This window comes from Copidosoma floridanum, unplaced genomic scaffold, assembly GCF_036245765.1.
Source record: "Copidosoma floridanum isolate Cflo_tuat_1 unplaced genomic scaffold, Cflo_Japanese_pri ptg000021l, whole genome shotgun sequence".
NCBI lineage: Eukaryota > Metazoa > Arthropoda > Insecta > Hymenoptera > Encyrtidae > Copidosoma > Copidosoma floridanum.
The window spans coordinates 13,865,020-13,886,996 of NW_028321898.1; the positions used below are offsets into that span (position 1 = coordinate 13,865,020).

The 21,977-nt window shown below is 36.9% G+C and overlaps 1 protein-coding gene across 3 annotated transcripts in view; it reads left to right on the top strand.

Annotated features, from left to right (window-relative positions):
- Positions 1-21,977, top strand: part of LOC106638546 (protein pangolin, isoforms A/H/I/S) — a 288,519-nt gene that overhangs the window by 176,200 nt on the left and 90,342 nt on the right. For 2 of the 3 annotated variants that reach the window (XM_089594552.1, XM_089594553.1), the window contains exon 4: positions 19,214-19,466. In XM_089594552.1, the coding sequence (XP_089450678.1) occupies positions 19,214-19,466 (253 nt within the window). The remainder of the gene's footprint in view (positions 1-19,213; positions 19,467-21,977) is intronic. The other variant, XM_014351793.2, reaches the window with a different exon arrangement.

Below are 21,977 nucleotides of genomic sequence, written 5' to 3' on the forward strand. Positions count from 1 at the left end.
GTTGATCGAGTTGTAGAAAGTCTTCAGAGTGGATGCAAGATTTAGTAATAGGCAATTGCAAGAGGATAATTACGTTATCTTAAAATGACGTAACATGAGAAAATGTTCTGTAGTTTTTTCTCTGAGCTCAAGGCACCTGCCCCATCAGTTGTTGAGAAAATTTGTGAATTTCTCGCACCCGCGTTACGCTCACTGCTTCTCGCACTCACGCTCACAACGGCATCGAGACACACTAATACTATACTGTTCTCTGCAGAGAGACGCCATGGCGTTCTTGCCACCCTCCCGGCGCTTTGATCTTTAACATGGTAGTGTAGCGCCCATCCTCTCTCTCTCTCTCTTCCCCTCTATGTGCAAGTCGTCGTACCGTTGCTGCGTAAATACACTTGCAGCCGTCGCCCGTTTAACTCGCCTGACTGTGTTACGCACGTTAGCTGCGTGAAAATCTTTCCCTTGTCCTCACCACACTTGCCAGCGTTACGGAAGGTTACCTATAGCTGCATCATTGCCATGCAACGCCTGCTCACTATGTACATTGTAGGTACAGCTGAACAAAGGGTATAGACAAAATGACACCGGCACGAGTAACGACTACCATTGTAAACACAAGAAATATAGCAAAGTATAAAGCTAAATTTATTACCAAGACAATATACTCAGCATAACTCCAATGTGCCAATGTTTCGACAAAAAAAGTTCTCGCTAATTCACTTTATTGCTCCACTTGGATTTCATTTAGGTATGTATTGTACCGAATAGATGAGCATTATTGTATGTTCGACACTTTGTTACTATCTTAGATTCATCAGAGCACATTTTACACGTAAAAAATCGTTATATTAAAAACTTTAGGGGTAGTTTGATGGTTAGGTCCCGATCCAGAGAGGGAGTATCACAAGAGTAGTGGCACTGCTGTACCTAAGTAAAAATAGCGTCCTTCAGGTGTATCAGTATACTGACACGTATGAGGGGCCTACATGTATATTCCATATGTATTCTGTACATTGGCACACGTATTGAAAATATATTCATATACATGAGTATATTAGAACACGGAAAAGATACTATTTTTGCTTAGGCATAGCCTTCTGACGGATGAGCTTTCCTGCGATACTCCTCCATAGGGTTGCATTTTACATGCCACCACCGTCTCGGTGCGTGTAGCGAGCATTCAGAATACACATATCTATACTCTTAAATGTTTTTATAAACTATTTTTTGTACATGCATGTATTTGTCTCATCAACAGAAGAGCTTAGCTCATTCTTTCTTTCGGTATCGCATCCATTTCGCTTTCTCTGTCTCCACTGTGTATAAGTACTACTTTCACATCACGTACAGGCGTTCAGAGAAGCATTTCAATTTACTTGACTATCTTACTTTCATAATTGTTCCCTTGCTTTGTTTCCGAAGTTCGTATTAATTCAAATCTGTGTCAAGCAGAGTATTTAATAACAATTACAAGATTTTCCTGATAATTTTAAATGTACTGTATCATTAAGCATTTTGCTGTATTTTGAAAAAATATTGCGCACTCACAGAAGAAGATTTGCAATGTTTAAAAAAAATATCTATACATAATGCCACAAATATATTTTCTGAGCGTTTGAATCGTACTACGTTACTCCGATGAGAAAAATGTACATATATTTATGTACATAATCAATCACATTTTACAATACCGATAACGAAGTCCCGTTAACTTTTTTTTTATACAGTATCTGTCTCAGCGTTAAAAAAATTTGGGTCCTTCTAACTTGAGTTTTGTTAATTCTGATTTTATGGATTAAAAAAAAACAGCCTTTTTTTCAAATTAACATTTTACCTTTTTACTGCTATTCTAGCGTATGAAATGTAGAATTAGAAAATCTGAACAGCCATAAAATTTTATACAAAGAAATATAACAATTTTATACAACAAACATGTCAAGTTTCAAGGTGAGTTTGAGGTGTATGAAAGTAATTTCTGCTTAAAGTAATAATGTTTCTTGCCTGAATTTAATAATTATAATCATGAAACTTTTGGTTATTAACCTTGTTGTGTGTATCATTGTATATTATATAAAAATTTATACATTTTTCATTTTTATTACCCTCAAAAGTAAACAAGAATAAAGAACACAATGGGGTAGCTGATTAAAGCAGAGGTGAACAGTAAGCTTTTGTTGAAAAAAAACCGTATGAAGCTATACTCCAAGTTATTTAATGACTATAGTACTATAATTTACGTGATACTATACGTATATTCTATATTAAGAGAAGTTTTATCATAAATTTTGTCTTATTGAATTCCCAAAATTTTTTCCAATAATGTGGACAAGCCTTATGTACATTTTCCTATATATTACGCATGATGCCCCCCCACCAACCACCTATAATGCCCTATCACCCCCGCACTTCCTACAAAACCTACAAAATAAGGGAAAAATCCTTTAATTTCTGATATATTTTTTTATTTATTTCAATTTTTTAGCTATTCTTTAAACTGTCGCTAGTGTGATATGAGTGATTGTTGATGAGAGCGTCTACAGTCTTGTTTGAGATAAAATTATGGGATACTAGTTTTCTTAATGCAGCTATGCATTTGATTTCATTTCAATAAGTGGAATAATGAGAGTTTGAGTTCTTTAAGAAAAAAATGTTTTTATTTGTCGTAAAGAGTGAAAAAACTTTTCCATTTATAGACTTGTCAAAAATTATTAAGAAAAGTGAGTATAGTAGAAAAGAAGACTTTCCTACGATTAAGCTTTACTAAATTATCTTAACTATCTTGTAATTATTGTATCAACGCAAGTATGTCACTGATTTCCAAAAAACATAGTTCTATTTGATACACTTATGATGCCTTTTCTTTTAACACTTTTTTCAGTGCAAAGACATCCGGAGATAGAAAAACTATAGTACCTGATGGTACCCAAAAGTTTAGGCGTTTGCAATTGTTTACATAAGTTTTCTCACTTTACAGGTCATACGGTTAATGCATCAGCACATTCTTATCACGAGTTATGCACCAAATCCCGAGAAATAAGTATGCTAAAGTTTCTGGCTAGGGCTAGACTATTTGGTTATTGCGTTGAGCTGCCGACCGAGAATCAGATTTGTCTGCTGTCATCTACACACCCAGGAAGGGGGATCTCTGGCCTCTTTGATGCTGCCGCGCCGCCTCTCTTCCACTTCCAGGTTTTTCTGCTGCAAAGTCGAACCCTACCATTGCCCCGTGTCCGTTGACCTACCAACATCCACCCTCGCGACCCCTCTTCTTTCCCCTCCATCGAACCCAAGCTCTTCGGACAACGCAACCCAATGTGTATTTGTCTGGCTTACACCTTGCAGTCATAAGTTCTGAACACGTATTTTTTTCCAATCCTGATACGTACACCTGCAAAAAACGAGTTATAATTCTTCTAAAAAAATTCTTTAAGCTAAAGTTTCACTACCAGCCAGAGACTATCTGAACACTTTTCTGTCAAATAATCATAAGTATACTTATCTTTGTTGCTTATTATAAAAATGTTTCTTTGAAACTTTTACGTACTCAGTGTTTTAAAAAATCACATTACTAATATATTAGCTACGTTAAAAAATTTTTTCGTTTTTGGGTATAATTTAATATAAAAAGACAAATCCTAAGCCATGGAAAAAATTGATTGCGTCTTTGTCATGGTTCTGCTGAAGAAAAAATCATAAATTAAAAATTATTATGAGAGAATTCTTGGTAGGAAATATTATGTGGTCTATACTACGCTAGGGTACTATGAGACTGTTTAAAATAAATGAATTATTGCTATAATACTATTTTATGTATTTGTTGACAGAGTCTAGTTTAATAATAAGAAGATACATCCCTCTCTATCGACATACATTGTACCCATGGGTACACAGTTAGACAAGGTTTAAGCTGTTTCTAACGAGGGAAGGTCCTTCGGTGATTAGTGCAGAAAGAAACCTTGTAAGGGAAAAATTTTTCCTTGTGGTACTTAAAACAAAGATAATAATACTGTGTAGCGGAAATAAGTGTTAAAAAAATAGCTAAGTGGGTCAGAGGATCTCCGATAAAAACAAACTATCCAGTTTGGGTTCGAAAGTCTAGAACTACGGAAGTTGTATGACATGTAGACTACATAAACTTACGTTACCGAATAGTCTACATCGTAGATGCATATACTGTGCACAAATTAACTTGCCTATCTCCCACCCCTTATATGTGCTCACTCACTCCTCTCTCATAATAATTCTCATGCGCTCCGGCCTCATGCCTTATTTCTCTGAGGAGTTCACGGGTCACCGCCTGCCTCTGCACCTGCACTATGCAAGCAGTGTATTTTTCTTTACGTCTTCAAAGGAAATCACCAGATTGGTGTTACACGTCAATTTTTTTTAGTTCACTTTCCAGCAGATGCGCCATTTGGAACTTTGTTCAATAAAATTGAGCCACACTGAGTATGAAAAGTATTGCAAAATATTGTGAAGATTCAAAACTTTGAAAAGTCAGTGCACAAAAGTATCAAGAAAGTAAGACTTACAATGAGTTTCATTTTCTCATAAATATTTAAGGAACGATTCCTACTTTATAAAGCTTTTTACTGCACTTATAACCTGGGGATCTTTTCTCTTACGCTATAGACTTATTTAGTATATCTTTCAAACTATTTGTAAAACAATAACTTATTTTTTTTCTAATTTATTGTCAAATTAGTATCTAAAATAACATTTAAGGTAACTTCTCTGTCTTTATGCATAAGATTTTTTCGAGGTTTTCTTGTCCCGTAATGTACATGCTCTGTAATGAGTGAACAAATTCCGTTAAATACATCGGCCCCATGTTATGACATTAACTGAGCTAGATCAGACAAAATGAATTTTAATCACGATTTCAATATATTAATAAAGATTAAACCTTAAGGTAGTAGTTCAGTTAGGTATATTGTGTGGCATACTGCACTATATGCATAGTTTATGCAGTCTTTCCTGTGCAGCTGTCGATGTCCCTCTCACGCAACTACACGATAGTTTTTAACTTTGGAAAGCTGAAATACAAAAACTGTACGGCGAGGCTTCTTGAGACTTGGTATTTAGTTTATTTATAACATCAATTATAACATATTGTTTTTTTGAAAGGATTGATCTTTCGTTTAGGAGTTGTGAATGATTTCGTTTCGAATCCTACCCCAAACCAGGTGCTCTCCTATTTCTCACGTGTTAAAAGATCAACAGTTAAACTTTAGTATCTCCGAAACTACACGGCTAGGCATCTCCAAATTTAGACTGGTGATGAACTATAACAAACTTAAGCCACATGCAAAATTTTAAAAAAATTTATCGTCTAGTCGTTTTACTAAACTACTACCTCAAGTGTGATTGAGGTGCAAGATATAATTTAACGTAAGTCGTTAACTCGTTACTCTGTTAATCGTTTTCGAGATTAGGGTACGACTTACGGGTTATACCTTTGATTTCTCTAAAGTATGCATCACTTTCAAATTTTATTGGGTCAAAAGTCATTGAAATATTTTATTCTTATAGAAATGCCGTGAATTTCTAGAAAAATGAGCAATGTTTCACCCATCCAATAACACACGTCACATACCATGTTTTGGTCTTACTTTCATTATTAGACACTTTGTGTAATACGGATCACACGGTTAAAAATACTATAAATGAATACTTCATTAACATTGAACATATTACTCATGACATAATTTTTTTTTCTCAGGGTACAGTGCTCAGTCCACTATTTTATTTCTACTTAGGGTACATCGTTAAAAGCAATAACGCAGATGTGGCTTCAAAATAGGGCTAGATATATAAAGATAATTTTTATAAATCATTAATAATTGGTAAAAATCTGCGTTTTTATGTTTCATTGTATCTAAGACCATACATTTTGCCCGTACTAAAGGTAAAAGAGGGTTTGTTCATGAGCATGAAACTTATTCCTGAAATTCTTTTCTCTGTAGTACACGTCCCTTTCCCAGCTTTCTGGGATTGAGTGAGCAGTGTCAGCCCACTCTGCCTCTCTATATTGATTCTTTCAAGTTGGTAAAAGTAGCATTGATCAGTTATATATATATATGCATACACATATATATATATATATATATATATATATATATATATATATATATATATATATATATATTACATCGCGCCATACGTAGATCACGAAACTTTCAATCATAGATGCATGTATTTTGTTAGCTTTCCTATACTTCGTTACACTGCGATAAATTTCAATGCGAATTTATCTTCTACATCTCAATCTGTCATTTTTTATGCCAGTGCTTAATGGGGGTAATCACTGTGTTAAACGTGACTGTGTTAAGTCTCAATAGTTGTCGATTCCTAATGCCGCCATCACCAAGTAAACTAACAGCATACTACCACCACACATTGATTTACACGTCTATCTTCTTGTAGGACTGCTTGTACTGTGCATGTTACAGTATAGTATATGTAAAAAATAAAAATTTTCATGACGTGTAATCAGGTAAGTGTCGCTGAATTTTTTGATCGGTTACAGACAACTTCCTAGTCAGAATTTTAACTTTTGTCAGCTCTTGAATAATTTACATGATTTGTTTGAACCATCACGGTGACAATAAACCAGAATAGGTGGAAAAAAATGTTTGAATTTTGTGAGAACACAGAAGTACAAAAGTACGAGGTAGGCAGAATGAATGATCAAGAACAGAGCTGCCGAGAACAAAAGAGTTGGGCGAATGAGAGAAGTGGAGCGCGTGAGACGGAGGAGTAGGGTGCTTGGCAACAATAATCCTCGCAAAATTAAGGAAGTAGTTTGGCTCTTACAACTATGAGTAAAGTACAATGGCAGTTAGGTTTTAAGTTTCGTGGACGCAGAGTTGACCGTCTTAAGAAAGTGGGTTAAGAGAAGTTGGCTCATAGATCTTCCACGACTTGGCGAGGCAGTGACTAACTAGAAGGGAGGTACGAAATATGGAGGAGAGGAAAAAGGGTTACCAAAAGAGATGATTAGAGAGGCTGGAAGGGATAGGCAATTCCTTGTGAGTAGTAGTAATAGTAGTAGTAGTAGTAGTAGTAGTAGTAGTAGTAGTAGTAGTAGAAGAAGTAGTAGTAGTAGTAGTAGTAGTAGAAGTAGTAGTAGTAGAAGTAGTAGTTATAGTAGTAGCAGTAGTAGTAGCAGTACTAGTAGCAGTAGTAGTAGTAGTAGTAGTAGTAGTAGTAGTAGTAGTAGTAGTAGTAGTAGTAGTAGTAGTAGTAGTAGTAGTAGTAGTAGTAGTAGTAGTGGTAAAAGAAGCAAGTCAGAGGCGTCGCTGGCTGCACTACCGTGGTGGTCGTAAATGAAAGGGGAGCCATCAAGGGTGGGGATCTCACGGTCCTTCTGGACGTACGCAGGCGCTCCAGACTTAGGTGGTAGCTATGGTGACGGCTCCTTCGGATTGGCTGCGCCAGCCTCCACTCTAGGGGTGAGCAACCCCACCGCTAGTACCACCAGCATCTATGGCCTTCTCGTTGGCCTGAGAAAAACCAAATAGGAGCCGTAAGCCGACTGGCCATCCCCGTTTTCCTGGCTTCCCTTCTTTGTATCGCTCGAGCCCCCTCCCCTTTTTCACCTTCTTACAATTTTCCTGCTTCAAATTCCGTCGCAGTGGGGACAGAGAGGAAACTGTCAGGTGCAGCTCAATGTCCGAAAAACATGACCCCTGCGGAGTTGGTAGCTCGTGCCCTTATAATATAATGTACACCCGATATTAAATAGGATGAGGTGCAGCATTCGCTTGAGGCAGTTGAAATCGGCTTGAGCTGCCGGTGCATGCACGTACATAATAGTGTACTTGAGCCAGAACAGAAGCGGAGGTGTGAGAAGCGAAAGAGGCTGGCAAAAAGTAAGGTCAGAAAAGAGGAGGGAGTGAACGCTAACCGAAGAGAAGAAGAGCGCTCGTGGCGTGGCGGCGTTGGCAGCAAGTCGATCCAGCCCCACTCTCAAGCACAGATAGCTCGACCCAGCAGACTGGCAGCGATAAATGAGTGGGTAGAGGGAACATTGCACCCCCTGGTACATATATACCCTTCGCGTTGCCCCGGCAACAAGCAGTATGGGGTTGGCCGGCGCCTCCCTGGATGCTGCTGCTGCTATTCACGGGCTCTGCTCTCTTCTCCTCCGCGTTCTTCTCTGTGCTCCCGGACATCGGCCCTCAGTGTCGAATGTCGGGTGGGCTCGACGGAAAGGTGGGGGTGGGGGGGGAGCCAGAGCAAGCCCCCAGCGTGCTCTGAAGGAGCTTTCTTTCTCTCTCGAACGCACTACCGTCTCCCCCAACGTACGCACTGGCATGCACCAGCGCTCGTTCGCGATGTGTGCGCGTTATGTATACGCTACCATTCATATCCCAATGGCAGCACAATCTTGCGGCTATTTTCACGAGCCGGTAGAGCGAATTTTCTCGTTTTGATCATTACCATGCCAACAGAATCTGATGGTGTTTCGTAGAGGCTAAAGTTACAGCCACGGCAGTGAAACTTTTCAAATGTCCTAATGATTTGATCTATGAATGAAAACTGGTTGCATCAAAATGGCACTGTCTTGTTATTTCCATTTTTCAATCTAATTTTACTGCTTGATCATTAATTCAAAATTTTTTCTTAGTGCAACAATTTTAATTTTGTTTTTGGAGAATAGAGATTCATAAAATAGCAAGACTTAAGATGAATGCATAAAATTTGGGTTTCATTTTTCATAACTAATATAATTGTTACGATTTTAGGCCTTTGTTCTTCTCTGTATACACTTTTTAATAATGCAGCTCTTCATTACACTGTACCGAGCAATTTATATTAAATTCATTTAAGGACTCGACAGTAATTAAAAAAATTTGAAATGTGTTTGTATCTAGCGTGAAAACTAGACCTAGATCTATGATGATGCACAATTGCTTACATGTTTGAACATTAGAAAACAAATTTAATTCATGAGTATCAATCTCATTCGTGAGATTCAAGTCAGGACTCTGATTAATTTTAATTTTATGTATTGTTTTTTTTTATGTTATCGATTTTAAAAGGTAAATTTTTTGGTCATACAACGATACTTCATATCGTCAATGAATCTGAAAAATAGAAAAATTGTATGCAAAACATATTATTAAAATTTTAGTTTACAAAAATGAGGGTGTGTGTGGGTGTATGTGTGCATACGTATGTAGTGGCTCATATCTCACCTGCCTCACATAATAAAGTAACTGATCAAAGCATACAAGCAAAGAGGATACTTTTCGAAGTATCAGGTAGTTTTATTTTGTAGCTATGTACATTGTATGTTATTACTTCGTTAAACTAACTCAACAACTATATTATCAAAGTTATTGTAGAGTAAAAATTAGTGAATGAAATTGGAATCAGTCTTTTAAATATTATTTTTTCTGACCATCCAGAAATAGCTCAGTATTGCATTACTGTTCCAGTTCAATTATTTCTATAATTTAGAAGTGATTTAGTTTATATAAGTTTATCATAACTATACACATAACTAATTTTTCCATCATAATAATAATAATAATAATAATATTTATAATAACAATAATAATGACAATAATATGCTATACTTTATGAATGTTGTTTGCGAATTATTATTGTAAACTATGCTTGGATCAGCTTTCATGTATCATGTGCAAAACTCGTGGTGGTTGCGCTTTTAGGGGAACCTGTATATATGTACAATAGTACATTGACCTTTAGCATATGTACACTTACTATATGAATATAATAGTACATGTATATATGTATATATATATATGTGAATGTAGGAATTGACTGATTGCGAATTTTTCTGACGCATATTTCTGAGACATAAAGTATACGGAAGAAAGAATGACAGATTCAGAATTTTTTCGTGGTGGCATATTTGATATCAGCATATTCTTGATTTTAAAAACTTTAATTTTGTTTCAGTAAAGGTTCCATACTGTTGAATTCAGTAACAAATTTATTTCTCTACTGTATATTCGAAATTTAAATACGTTTCAATAATACTACCATTCAGAAAACATGTTTTTGGTATTTAAATACCCCCTCCACAGTTCTTAATACGAATAACTATCAGAAAAAACTTTTATTATTTTCCGTTATACTGGAAAAAGCTACAATAAATTTATTGAATAAGTACGTACTATACCGTCATAAACATGCATGAAGCCACACCACTTTGCTTTGATCTTATCAATTAGGCCATTACTCACGGGCTCTGTTATTCAATATTTCAGTGACAGAACTAGTAGAGCCACTGACTTTGGCACATAAATCCTGGTAGGCAACCACGTTGATAAGCAGTAGAGATCCAACGACCGACTAAAAGGGTTAAGGTTTGACGAGATCAATTGTTAACGTTGGTAGCCCTAAAATAATTCATTTTTTCTTCGAGCACTACTGCATAATAAGTAATTCTTAAGGATGGTGCTAAAGTTAAAAAACTAGATAAAAAGATCCATCTACGTTACAAGCCAATAAGCAATCCTGAACTCATTTGATGTAAAACATTAAATTAATAATTCATACATGTAAGCAATTAATTTAAGTATTATTTGATATAACAAAAGTGAAAGTGACAGGTGGTTTGTTAAGAATAATACACAAAAAATAAGTCGAAGAATACTATATACTAATAAACATCTTTATTTATACAAATGGTTAAAAAATTTTTAAATGATGCTTATTAAAAATATTAAAACTACGTTTTTAAAGTCTTACACTTAGAACATGAAGTGAATTAAATGTTACGTTACAATTTAAGGGGATGACGGTTACTGCCGACCATGCTATCATATTTCATCAACATTAAAAAAGCGAGGAGCTGGAAAAGCTTAGCAAATTCCAGAAATTCTTGCATACGGAGCGTTATTACAATTTCTTATACGCTGGACTATTACACCCAATAATTACAAGGGTTTTCAGATACTAGGACTAGTATAGTATTTTCAACAATAAAGAGGATGTATACGCAACGGCGACTGAATTTTATGACACTTTTTGGCAATTATTGCTTTTTTGTTGTTATATTTACATCATGTTCAAAATTGAGCATCCAACATTGATTCTGAAAACATAAAAATCTAAAACCATTTTAATAAATGTCATATAGTAGCCACGACAAAAAAGCGGAGTATAACTGTACAACCTTCTTGGCATGAGTATTGAACAAAAGGGGTGATAAGCTACACAAAGTATCAGATTTCTTTATGGTTCAAAGTTATGTCCGCAAGTCATCATAACAAGCTTAAGAAATAAAAAAAAAAATTCTTTTAATTTTCACAATATAAAAGCATAAAAATAAAAAAAAAATTTAACAGAACCTTTTACTCGTTGAATTTATTAGTGGCACGTTTTTTGCTCTCAGCTACACCCTATCTTATTCTTATAATAAAAAACAGATTGCGCCATAGTATCAAATTAAAAGCTTGATTTATCGAGTTGAACCCAATAAGATTTCATCAAATCCACTGAAGTTGGTAATAAGTTAATGGCACGTATAGCCTAATAGTAAGTAGGAACTTGTAGTGCTTAGGTTAGAATTGCATACTATTGTACAAAGGCTTTCCGTAATAGTCACACGTATAACGTACACGTATAGACCAATGAAAAAACTGTTTTTATTACTTTATAGGTTTTTTCTTCATCTATAGACGTTTACAGTCAGTCAGCCCTCAGTCAGAAACAGTACATTATTTACCAAAAACCGAAGAATAAGGTATGTCATAGATCATAGGCATTTGAGAAGAATTCGATTCACGCCTTTCTTTGTTTCCTCCCGTGGGTTGTAAGATTAATGTACCAGCACTTGGTCAGCGTAGTCATTCTATACAGGCAATTCACGTTCATACTTAAAAATAAATGTTTTAAAAATTTTTTTGAACGTCATTGCAAACCCAAGGATCCATTCACCCAATCGAATAGTTATTAACACGTTTAAAATAATATAATAATATATTATTTGATTCAAATCGAACATTATATTGAATACACAATAAGCTTTCTAAAAATACGTTATTAAACAATAATCTTACCTCAACCCCTTATTACGTAGGATAAACTGGTAAGGAGGTGCGCCATGAAAAGAATTCAACTCGTTGGTCAATTATTTATTAGCTTCTTAGAGGCAGAGGCGTGTGTGTTTTGCGCGGTGTTTTCAACTTATCGTTCGGTCTCTTGCCTAAAAGACGCTCGAGTGCCCCGATTCGTATCCCGCAGGGCCTTATATAAGCTCGTTTCCCCTATTGGTGTCCTTTACTAGCGTAGACCTGTAGTTACTAGGGTGAGTCAGTATGATATGCCCAGCATATCGTACGTAACAACCTTAAAAGACAACGGTGTTCTTAACCAGTTAGCTAAGAAACGTAATGCATAGCGTAGTACAAGTACATACTTTCATTTTGGACATTTTTTGACAGTATTGTTGATTAAATATTGATGAGATTATATTTCATGGGATCCCGTGAGAAAAATTCCTTCTTTCGGCGCAGTGTGGCAAAATGGTAGTTTTCGTACCTGGCAGCGCATGTTGCCAGGACAAGCACTACGCCCGAGAAACTCCTTGTAATTGCTCAGGCTGGATGCGCACCAGGTACAAACCCTATTTTTTCTGCTGAGAGCGCGCAAAAACGTCCAAATGTTAAAAAAACGTTCAAAGTAGGAAATAGTATACTACGCACCTAGTGATGAGCTAGGTTAAGAATGTCTTAGATTTTACGTGAACAAATGCCTGAAGAGAAGCCGAGGTTGGTTAATGTGAAATCGTACGCATTTCTTAACTCTGAACGTGGTGCGCATACAATTTCTGGCCAATCCTTCTCCCAGTACGGTAAAAAATTATTTTCGCACATGGAGCGCATCGCACCAAGGCAACCACAAGGAGTCTTTTGGCACCCAATGCTTATCCTATAGTGATGTGTGCCAATGCGTGCGACAAGTACTATTCTAAAGTAAAAAATGCAGAAATCAGAAAGCACCAATATTCAAACTGTATTTTGAACTATTCTGAAGAGTTACCCTAAGAAATTAAATGTGAATTATATAAACATAGGAATTAAGAACAAAGTTTTTAAACTTACTGAAAACTGATGCCTTATATTGTTGTTTTTTCTAAATACAGTTGAATTATCATGTAGCTCTACATACGGGTGGGTGTGTGTGTAACAAAGGTATGAAAAAAAATTAGGAGTTGCAGGTAGAAGGTAGATATACCTCAGAATAGGCTCAAAATGCGCAGTCATGGTAGAGCAGGACAGCGCAAATCAACTGCTTCAGAATAAGATACGATTATGTAATAGCTATATTGTACTTTGTTTGACTTTACCACGCCGCGTGCGCAGGTATCTGTAAGCAGAAAGGATTACGATGGTACTGGCACTCTCTCTCTCTCTCTTTAGATACACAAGTAGGTTGCACACGGATACACGTATATGTGTGTCCCTATGTATTATACATCCGCTCCAGTTGCTCCCTCGATTGCCTGTTCTTTGCGCGGTAGTGGCGGCGGCGGGGCTGTACCATCGCATCCTCATTGCGCTATCCCTCGCGCTCCGCGATCTCGCGAAGCCGTTCTGGCTGGGGGTAGCTACTGCAGCAGCAGCAGCAGCAGCAGCACTGGCTATGTGTGCGTCGAGTGCCGGTGGAACATCAAAGCCTTTCCAGCTGGTGACCCGGCTTTTGACGGGTGCCTCGTCGCGTCAGTCAGCTTTTGGGAGCGGCAGCATCTACAGCTGCTGCTAACATCAAGCAAAGAGGATCGCGGAGGCCACTGTCGTGAGTGTCAGTAGAAGAAAAGTGCGCCTGTACGATGTCACCTAGTTATCCGTTGGCTGTTGCTGCTGCTGCTATTGCCGTTGAGCCCTCCAAGGATCCCGGTAACGGTCGATGCCAGCTGCGCATGCGCAACAGAGGCAGAGCCGGCGTTGGCGGTGTTAGCTGTTCTGGAAACGAAAAAGACTTTGACGACGATGATGACGACGACGACGACGAGGATGCTGCCTGTAGCTGGGCTGCTGGAAAAGCACTTTATCAGGTGCACGTGATGCTTCTCGACTCCCGAGACCTCCCGCGCAGTCGTCGCAGTCAGTGCTTGCACGATGCCATCCCGACCGGCGAGCGAGTCTGGCTGCTGGCAGCGGCCGACGTCGAGGGCTTTCACCGCACGCGGCTTCTCGTCATAGGCCGTGAGTTCCACCCAAACTGCCTAACTGGAGTGAACATGGTGAGTCAGCCCGTGATCTATGCAGGAGGTGGCCAAGCAGCGCTAACCACCGGTCTCTTTCTCTGGTGGTTCCAGTGCGAATTCGCGCCCTGCGTGCTTGCGCTCCATCCCAACGGTGCGCTACTGCTGGCCAAGAGAGCTGCATATCTGCCGGCCGAGGAGAGCTGCGTCACCGCGGACGGTAAAGTGAGGCTCGCGGTCATTGATGCCTCTATTTCCAGGCTACACGTGACCGCAGAGCTCCGTGCTCGCTACTGCATCTCACTGCTACGGGGCGTTTTAGCCGAGGCTGCGATGATCGGAGAGTTCCCGGCCGTTCGGCTTGGTCAGTACTTGCACCGACACTCGCTGCTGGATACCTTTGCCCGACTCCACCAGGCTTGGCTGTCCGTGTGTCCCGCAACCTTTGAACTCGAACTCGATAGCGACAGCAGCACTTCCACGGCCCTGAAGCAGTTACTCTCCGAGCTGCATCAGTTGGTGCACGAGGCAGGGCTGTGGCCTGCCGAGGAGGAGGTGGAGGAGGAGGAGTTACGCAACTGGCTACTCGGTCGTGAGAGCGAGCTTATGAGCTGCGTTGTCGTCAAAGAGGAGATTGAGGTGGTGGACAGTGGCGATGATGTTGACAATAATGGGGCCGAAAGTCAGGAAGATGAGCAAAAAGACAGAGAGAAGCAGCCCAGGTCTTGTGAAGTTGTGGGCTTGCTCTCTCGAGTGCTCGCCTGGATGAAAAGTGAGCCCTTGGATCCGGGGCTTTTGATGATGGTTCGGACGCTGCGTGATACAGCCATGCTCATGGTAAGCAGCGGTGATAAAAACACCTCATCGAACGGAGGTGAGAGTAACGATGAGTCTTTTTAGCTCTTCTCCGCTCGGCCTGCCAAAGCTACTGTTTCGAGGACTAATTAGCTCTGTTGGCTCCGTTGGAGAGGAGTGAGGCCACTCGTCGCTTATTGAATAAAATTGGCATAACGCCGTCACCACCGCGATTTTAGGCAAGCGATCAATGATAGGAACGCAGGGCTCAGGCCCTTCAAGAAATTCATAAGGCCTTGCAAATCTCAGCGGCACTCGAGTTAATTCGTCCACCGCCTTTGGCAGAGGCGTGCAACAACGGAGCTTGTAAGAGAGGGTTCATTAAAATCCTTCTCCCCGTCATTTTTTTCTTTCTCAATACCGTGTGCTTTGGCAGCCGAATTATTCATAACGTCACAAACAGACCGATCCGAGCTTTTTGTCGTCCTCGAGGAAGCTTATTTAAAAGCAAATTTGAATACTTTCAAATAAACATTTCGGCGACTCCCCCCTTGACTATATCGCGTCACTGTAGCTCGTGCGTTTGAGTTTGCTCTTTTCCGTCATTTCGATTGGATTATTACGGCTCATTAAAGTTATATTTATTGACTCTTTACATAAAACTGACTTGATTATTTTTAATTTTGCATTGTTCAGATTTTATAATAAAATAAAGTATTTAAATTACATGCTATATTTTTGTAACTTCCTGGACAAACCGATTAACCCCATTTTTGTGATTTTTGAGATAAACGACCTTAAATATTGACAATATAATTTTTGATAGCGAAGAAACTGCGCGTTTTTTGCTGTGCCAAAGGTTAAGTATACTAAGACAAGACTCTACAATTTTACATGGGTGATCAAAAAATACAATAAACTTCTTTGCTTTGAGTCGCTTTTGGAGTTATTCAGTTAGGCCAGGAACATAGAACTTATTGGACCATTCAAATTTCTGGACATTTAACAAAAGGGTGTATTTAACCACAAACATGTATGCCATACCTGCTTACTAAATAGTTGTTATCAAATAGTATATTTTTATTACTAAAACATGGCACAGTAGTACTTCGTACAGTTCTACAACCAAAACGATGACTTGATCAAAACTTAAAGCCTACACTACCAGCAAAACTTGCGTGTTACTACTTATCTCTAGTACAATCAGCCCCCAATTTTCCATGTCGAGCCCTAAGCAGTTGGGGGCAGCATGAAAAAGTTTGACTGGGTTTGATAGTGGCTGTAGTTTGGGCGAGCTCAGATGACCCCAAGATCTCTAAAACTATTTAGTTGTAAATTGAAATGTAGATATAAAAGTATCGAGACTTCCAAGCGCACTTCCAGCTCTGCTAAAGCTTCCAATACTGTGTCACTTTTGTCTGTATTCCCTGTATAACAAAGAAAAGTAGGCTATGGTCTGAAACCAACCATCATCTTGATTCTATTTTGAAGCGTTTCTTGGTTTTATTTATATGTTTACACCTGTTATGTATAGTTAAAAAGTTAGCTTAAGGCAAATTTTTACCACTTTACTAAGATTATACTTTCTACTCTAAATCCTCAAATCTGAGTTTTAATAGTTGGCGTTTAAAAAAATTAGGAAAAAGTATTTTAAATGATTTTTTTGGATATAATTGTGGGAGATGCATTTTTAGTTTACACTTTCCAAGCCCAAAAAATTAGTTATCTGCAATAATTTTTTCAATTAAAGTACGTGGTGAGAAGATGCACGAAACCAAAGGTCGTTGTGTGTGATGAGTTATTTTAGGCTAGGGACTGCAATGCGTATAAAATTCATGCGTCCTAAGATACATAGAGAGTCTACCACCAAGGGAAGGAGGGACACAAGTATTGATTGTCAAGCATGTTTTCTAATAAAGAGGCATGTTTTTCTTTATCTAGAAGATCAAGAATGATATTTTGGCTATGCTACTGAATTTAGATCATGTCGTATCCTAATGTTCATTAGATGAATATTTGGATACGGTTTTAAGTATCATCTTATGTAAAATGATCCTTTAAAAACAAATTAGAATTAAAAGTTTGTCCAAAAACTGTTTAAACCATTTTTCAAGAATAAAATTGTAAAATTTGTTCATTGTGCCCCAGAAAAGTTTTTAAGGTTCTTTGGATTAAAAGAATAAAGATTTTTGTCACTTTTCTCTAAACTTGATACTTTCCGAGATATTATTTATTATAATTTAAAAAAAATACAAGTATGGCCATTTCCGAGCCATTTCTATGCTTTGAAAACAATACAAATAACCAGCAATGTGAATGTTGCCAAGGTTCTTAAATATTCAGTAAATATACTTTTATGTCGTCTGAAAGAGGTTTAGAATTGATTTTTTTTAACTCTGCATTTTTGATCCCTGATTTGAGCACTCTAGCTACTAAAAAGTATGAAAAATTTTACAAAAATCTGCCATTTTCAATATCAAAAAATAAAGTAAAATTCTTAAGTAAGCACTCCTTTGAAAATGAGTTCCTTTAATCCCAGTTATTCCTTGGAAAAAAAATACTTCGAACAAGACATCCGAATTTTACGATTTTTTTGATTTTTTAAATCATAATTCTATCTCAAAAGGTCGAACAGAAAGGCTTGAAACAGTAAAGTAAAGCGCTTAAAGTACTTAGATTGGTTAACCGTTTAGTGATTCACCGTTTCGCCTGTGCTGTTCACTTTCAAGGGTAGGTTAACTGTTTCTCTTACGCTTTGCATACGTGATCAAAGGTATGATTGAGTTGGTTGGCCCTGGCGCTTAAACGTTTTTATACTCATAAACATCTGGTCATAACTCAGGTTTGCACCGATAGCTGAAAAACAATATTCTTGTGTAAAAAAAGCCATGTCTGAGCCTACGGCTGATAATGAATAACAATTTAAAAAATATGTACACACACACATGTATGTATATTTATATGCATACTTTGAGACTATATCAACAGATAAACTTTAAATAGTTTATATCTTGGAAAATATTTTAACTTTAGAGAAAAGTTGCAAGAGACCTTTTTTATTGTAAGTCCAGAGAACCTTAACTAGTCTTTTACAACGCACCATGAACAATTTTTAAAATTAATTTAAAAATTTTTTACTAATTTTTAGACGTGGTAACATCTACATTGATTTTTTGGTAATCATTTTGCATGAGATTATAGAAGATAGGGAATCCAAATATTTTTTCCAACAAATTCCAAGTTACGATCCGGTCTGATTAGCAATATTGAATGTAAAGAGACCACTGGTTTACAAGATAGCATTGAACAAGATAGCCTTAGAAAGACGAGTGATGACTGTCATCAATAGTTAATACGCATAAACATATCCACTTTATTATTTTGAAATGTCAATCTAAAAGTATATAAGTATTTGTATTTAGGATTAGGGTTTTTTTTTAATATAACGCTGCTCTACATTTGATTTAAAATCGACTCAGGGTATTAATAACTTGGTCAGCTGGTGTGTGTGTGTGTGTGTGTGAATGCGCGCACGCGTATGCGTATGCGTGAGATAACATCATGACATGTATGTAATAACATTTGTGTTGATAATAATATGTGATCTATACAGATTTATAACATCATTAAATATCAACACAATTTATCTCTTCAGCCCTTTAGTCAGTCAAACAGCCAAAAGACGCTTATTTTTACTTTGATCATTTTTTTAAAAATAAGTCTTATATATACAAAGTTTACAGTATGTGCTTAAGCTAGTTTAATGTTAAACTTTTAAATATCATGTATTTTAAATTATAAACGCACAATTATTGAAGATTTCTTACTTCGCTTTGCTCATGCAGTAGTATGGCTGGATAAAAACAGATATACCCTGTGATAAAAAGATTATAGTTATTTGTATAATGTTGTCCAAAAACTGGCAAGCAGGGTTTGGCAAATGGATAGCAGATGACTTTTTTATAAGTGAGCTAATGACTGAATGGCAAATAAGTTGCCAATACTTTTTCTATAACTTTGGGATGCAATCATAGAAATTTTTTTATGGGAAAAACATGGTAATAGTATTATTAGGAGTATCATTATAAAAATAAAAATAATAATGAAAAAAATAATACTGATGGTGATGATGATGATGATAATGATGATGAGGATGATGATGATGATAATAAAAAAAACTTATGGTAAAAAATGTAATGATGATTATTAATAATACAACGGTGTTCCTGATTTTTTTAGGCAAGTAAAATGGGTCTGGCAGGAGCCCATGCCAGTGGGCTGCCATTCTTCTGCCCTAACGGAGAGCATTTGACTCAGCCACCTCCCGCGCACATGGGCATCCCGCCGTACGGAGCCTTGGATGCTGGAAAAGCAGCAGCGGCCGCTGGTGAGTACTGGCCAAGTACCGGCCACCAACGGCCCGTCAACGGCCATTTCTCGCATTCTAGTCAGACTTGGAAACAGCTTCTTAGCGCAGCAGTAACTACAACAGGTCAGATTCAGCCTCCGTGACTTTTTGTCTCTATCTTAATTTCCCTTATTTATTCTCTTGAAGTCCTGTTGCATTAATACCTAACAGATATTGATTTAGTTAATATCAGCACCACTTGCCAATACTAGTCTGTTGCTGGATAAGTGCAATCAGAATCACGTTTACTTTTCAGTATTGGTTAGTTTCAATACTATGAGCTGTACTTAGGTGACACAAACAATAAAACGCAGTCAGGACCACTGTTGCAAAGTTAACCGCGCTCCCTGCGTGCTCCGCTCGCCAACCCCCAAAATTCAGTCAAACATGTATTTTCTATATGATTTTAAGGAAAAATACAATAATTAAATCTTTATGACATATGACACGTAATATTATGATCTTTATCAACTAACAAATTTAATTGACCTTTCAGTGATTTTTCAAAATATCATTTTCAAATCTACCTGCGCTTGATCAGTCTCAGCTAATCACACAACGAATAAACAGGCTTCATCACGTGATCCATCGTTTTTTATATTATTTTTACAATAAATTATATTGTAATACGGTTATCTACAGCTATGACTATTATTTCGTAAGTAAATGAAAAAAAGTAATCTTAATATTATTAAGCACTTACAAGCGTTAGTATTCTTGATAAAACATCATATTTTGCTTCTCAACATTAGGGTTGCATGTTTTACGTTCACGATAATTTTCATAATCTCGTAAATTATCTTTTCGTCTTTATATTGTCAGACTCTCCATTAATAAGTATTTTTTATTGTTAACTTACATTTATACTAAAAGCATTTAAAGCTGCTATTACTTTTTCAGCTTTGATATTTTTTATTAATATCCACCGCGTTTGAATAGCTCTCTTTCCTCCAATTAGATCACCGCCACCCTCAAATTCCTCATACTCGCTATGCACCTGTCGTTTGGCGCTACTTGTCACTTTAACACATACTCTTATGAGAATGTAAAGAACTTTTGTCCACGGCGGCCACTTCAACTATTTTGCTCTATAAGATTTAACATAGGAAATTAATGACAATGAGGGCAGCACCGTAGACGCGCGTAGCGAATAACGAGATTAAATTGACGTTCTGGGCTAGAAAATCGTAATATTTACATGTATTTCCAACACGTACTCATGCACATCTACTGTCTATATATACATACAATTGCGGCGATGAATCATTTGTACAACTATAAAGCAAATCTGCATGAGAACTTGCCAAATTTCACGTAACAGAAATTATTTTTATTTGTTATGCAATTGGTCAAAGTTGTTCTGAGGATGTCTCAAAATATTTAGAAATTAGTGAAAATTTTTTTTTAAAACTACAATACATGTGGTACAGTCTCATAAAAATTCGAAATAATCATGTCACTACGAGTAAGAAAATTTTTAGAGCTTACCTTAAAGTATAGATTTTCATGTACCCCTAAATGTGTTAACTCACATAACGGACAATTTCACTGTTCCACAAATCAAGAATGTTAAAAAAATCGAATGTATTGTACGTTTACGAAGAACAACAATAAACTTCAAAAAGTTTTATTACATTTGTGCTCACTATATCTTAAAAGATCTCGTGCCGATCATGTCAAGTATTCGGAACATGGGTTTAACAAGAACATGAAACTTAATACATCTTTATCTTGAGTTAATATTACTTTTAAATAGATATAAAATAATTCCAGGGGTTTGATTAACTCCTTCAATGTGTGGAATACTGTAAAAGATTTAATGTTACGAGAATTCATGCACAACAAGTGCTGTTTTACTAACAGTCGAAAAAATTAAAATAGATACATAAATAAAAATGTAACCTGGCGGTCCATCTCGAACATTACTCCAAATGTTGATCAATGGATTGTTCATTAATATTAACAAAATTTAAATGTCATATAAATGTCATATTGGTAGAGAATACTGTGCATTATAATGAAAACTAAAGAATATTTTTATAATAACCATGAATAGAAAAATAGAACATTTTTGGAAATAAAAAAAGTTAAAAAATTGAAAACTACACTAAAAATGACGCATACCAGGCTAAATCATGTTGTCCAACGAAGGTAGCCCACCTACTCTGCTAATAGGTTCATAATGTGTCTTAGGATTTGTTAAAACTAAACCTGACTTGATATGACTTTTTTCCATCGACTGCCACATTTTGTTCACTGAAACTATGGTTACGTACAATTAGTTGCCCCTACTAGTTTCGCTAACCAGTCCCCTGCATTTGTCAATTTAACGTATATAATGCTCGATAATGGTTCGTTTGTAAATCTTTTTCAAGCTTCTTCCAAATCCTTAGAATTTCTGACTGATAGCGAGAATGAAAAAAAGAGAGTTACATACTAACACGACTCGATGAAAAGGTCATTAACAGTTACTCAGGTTGTACTCGCATCACTTCACCGATTACCACATTGCTCTGATTCAACTCTACATAGTCAAGTTTATGTTACTGGCTTTGGCGTGTTCATTTTATTATAAAGAATATTTGAATATTAGTG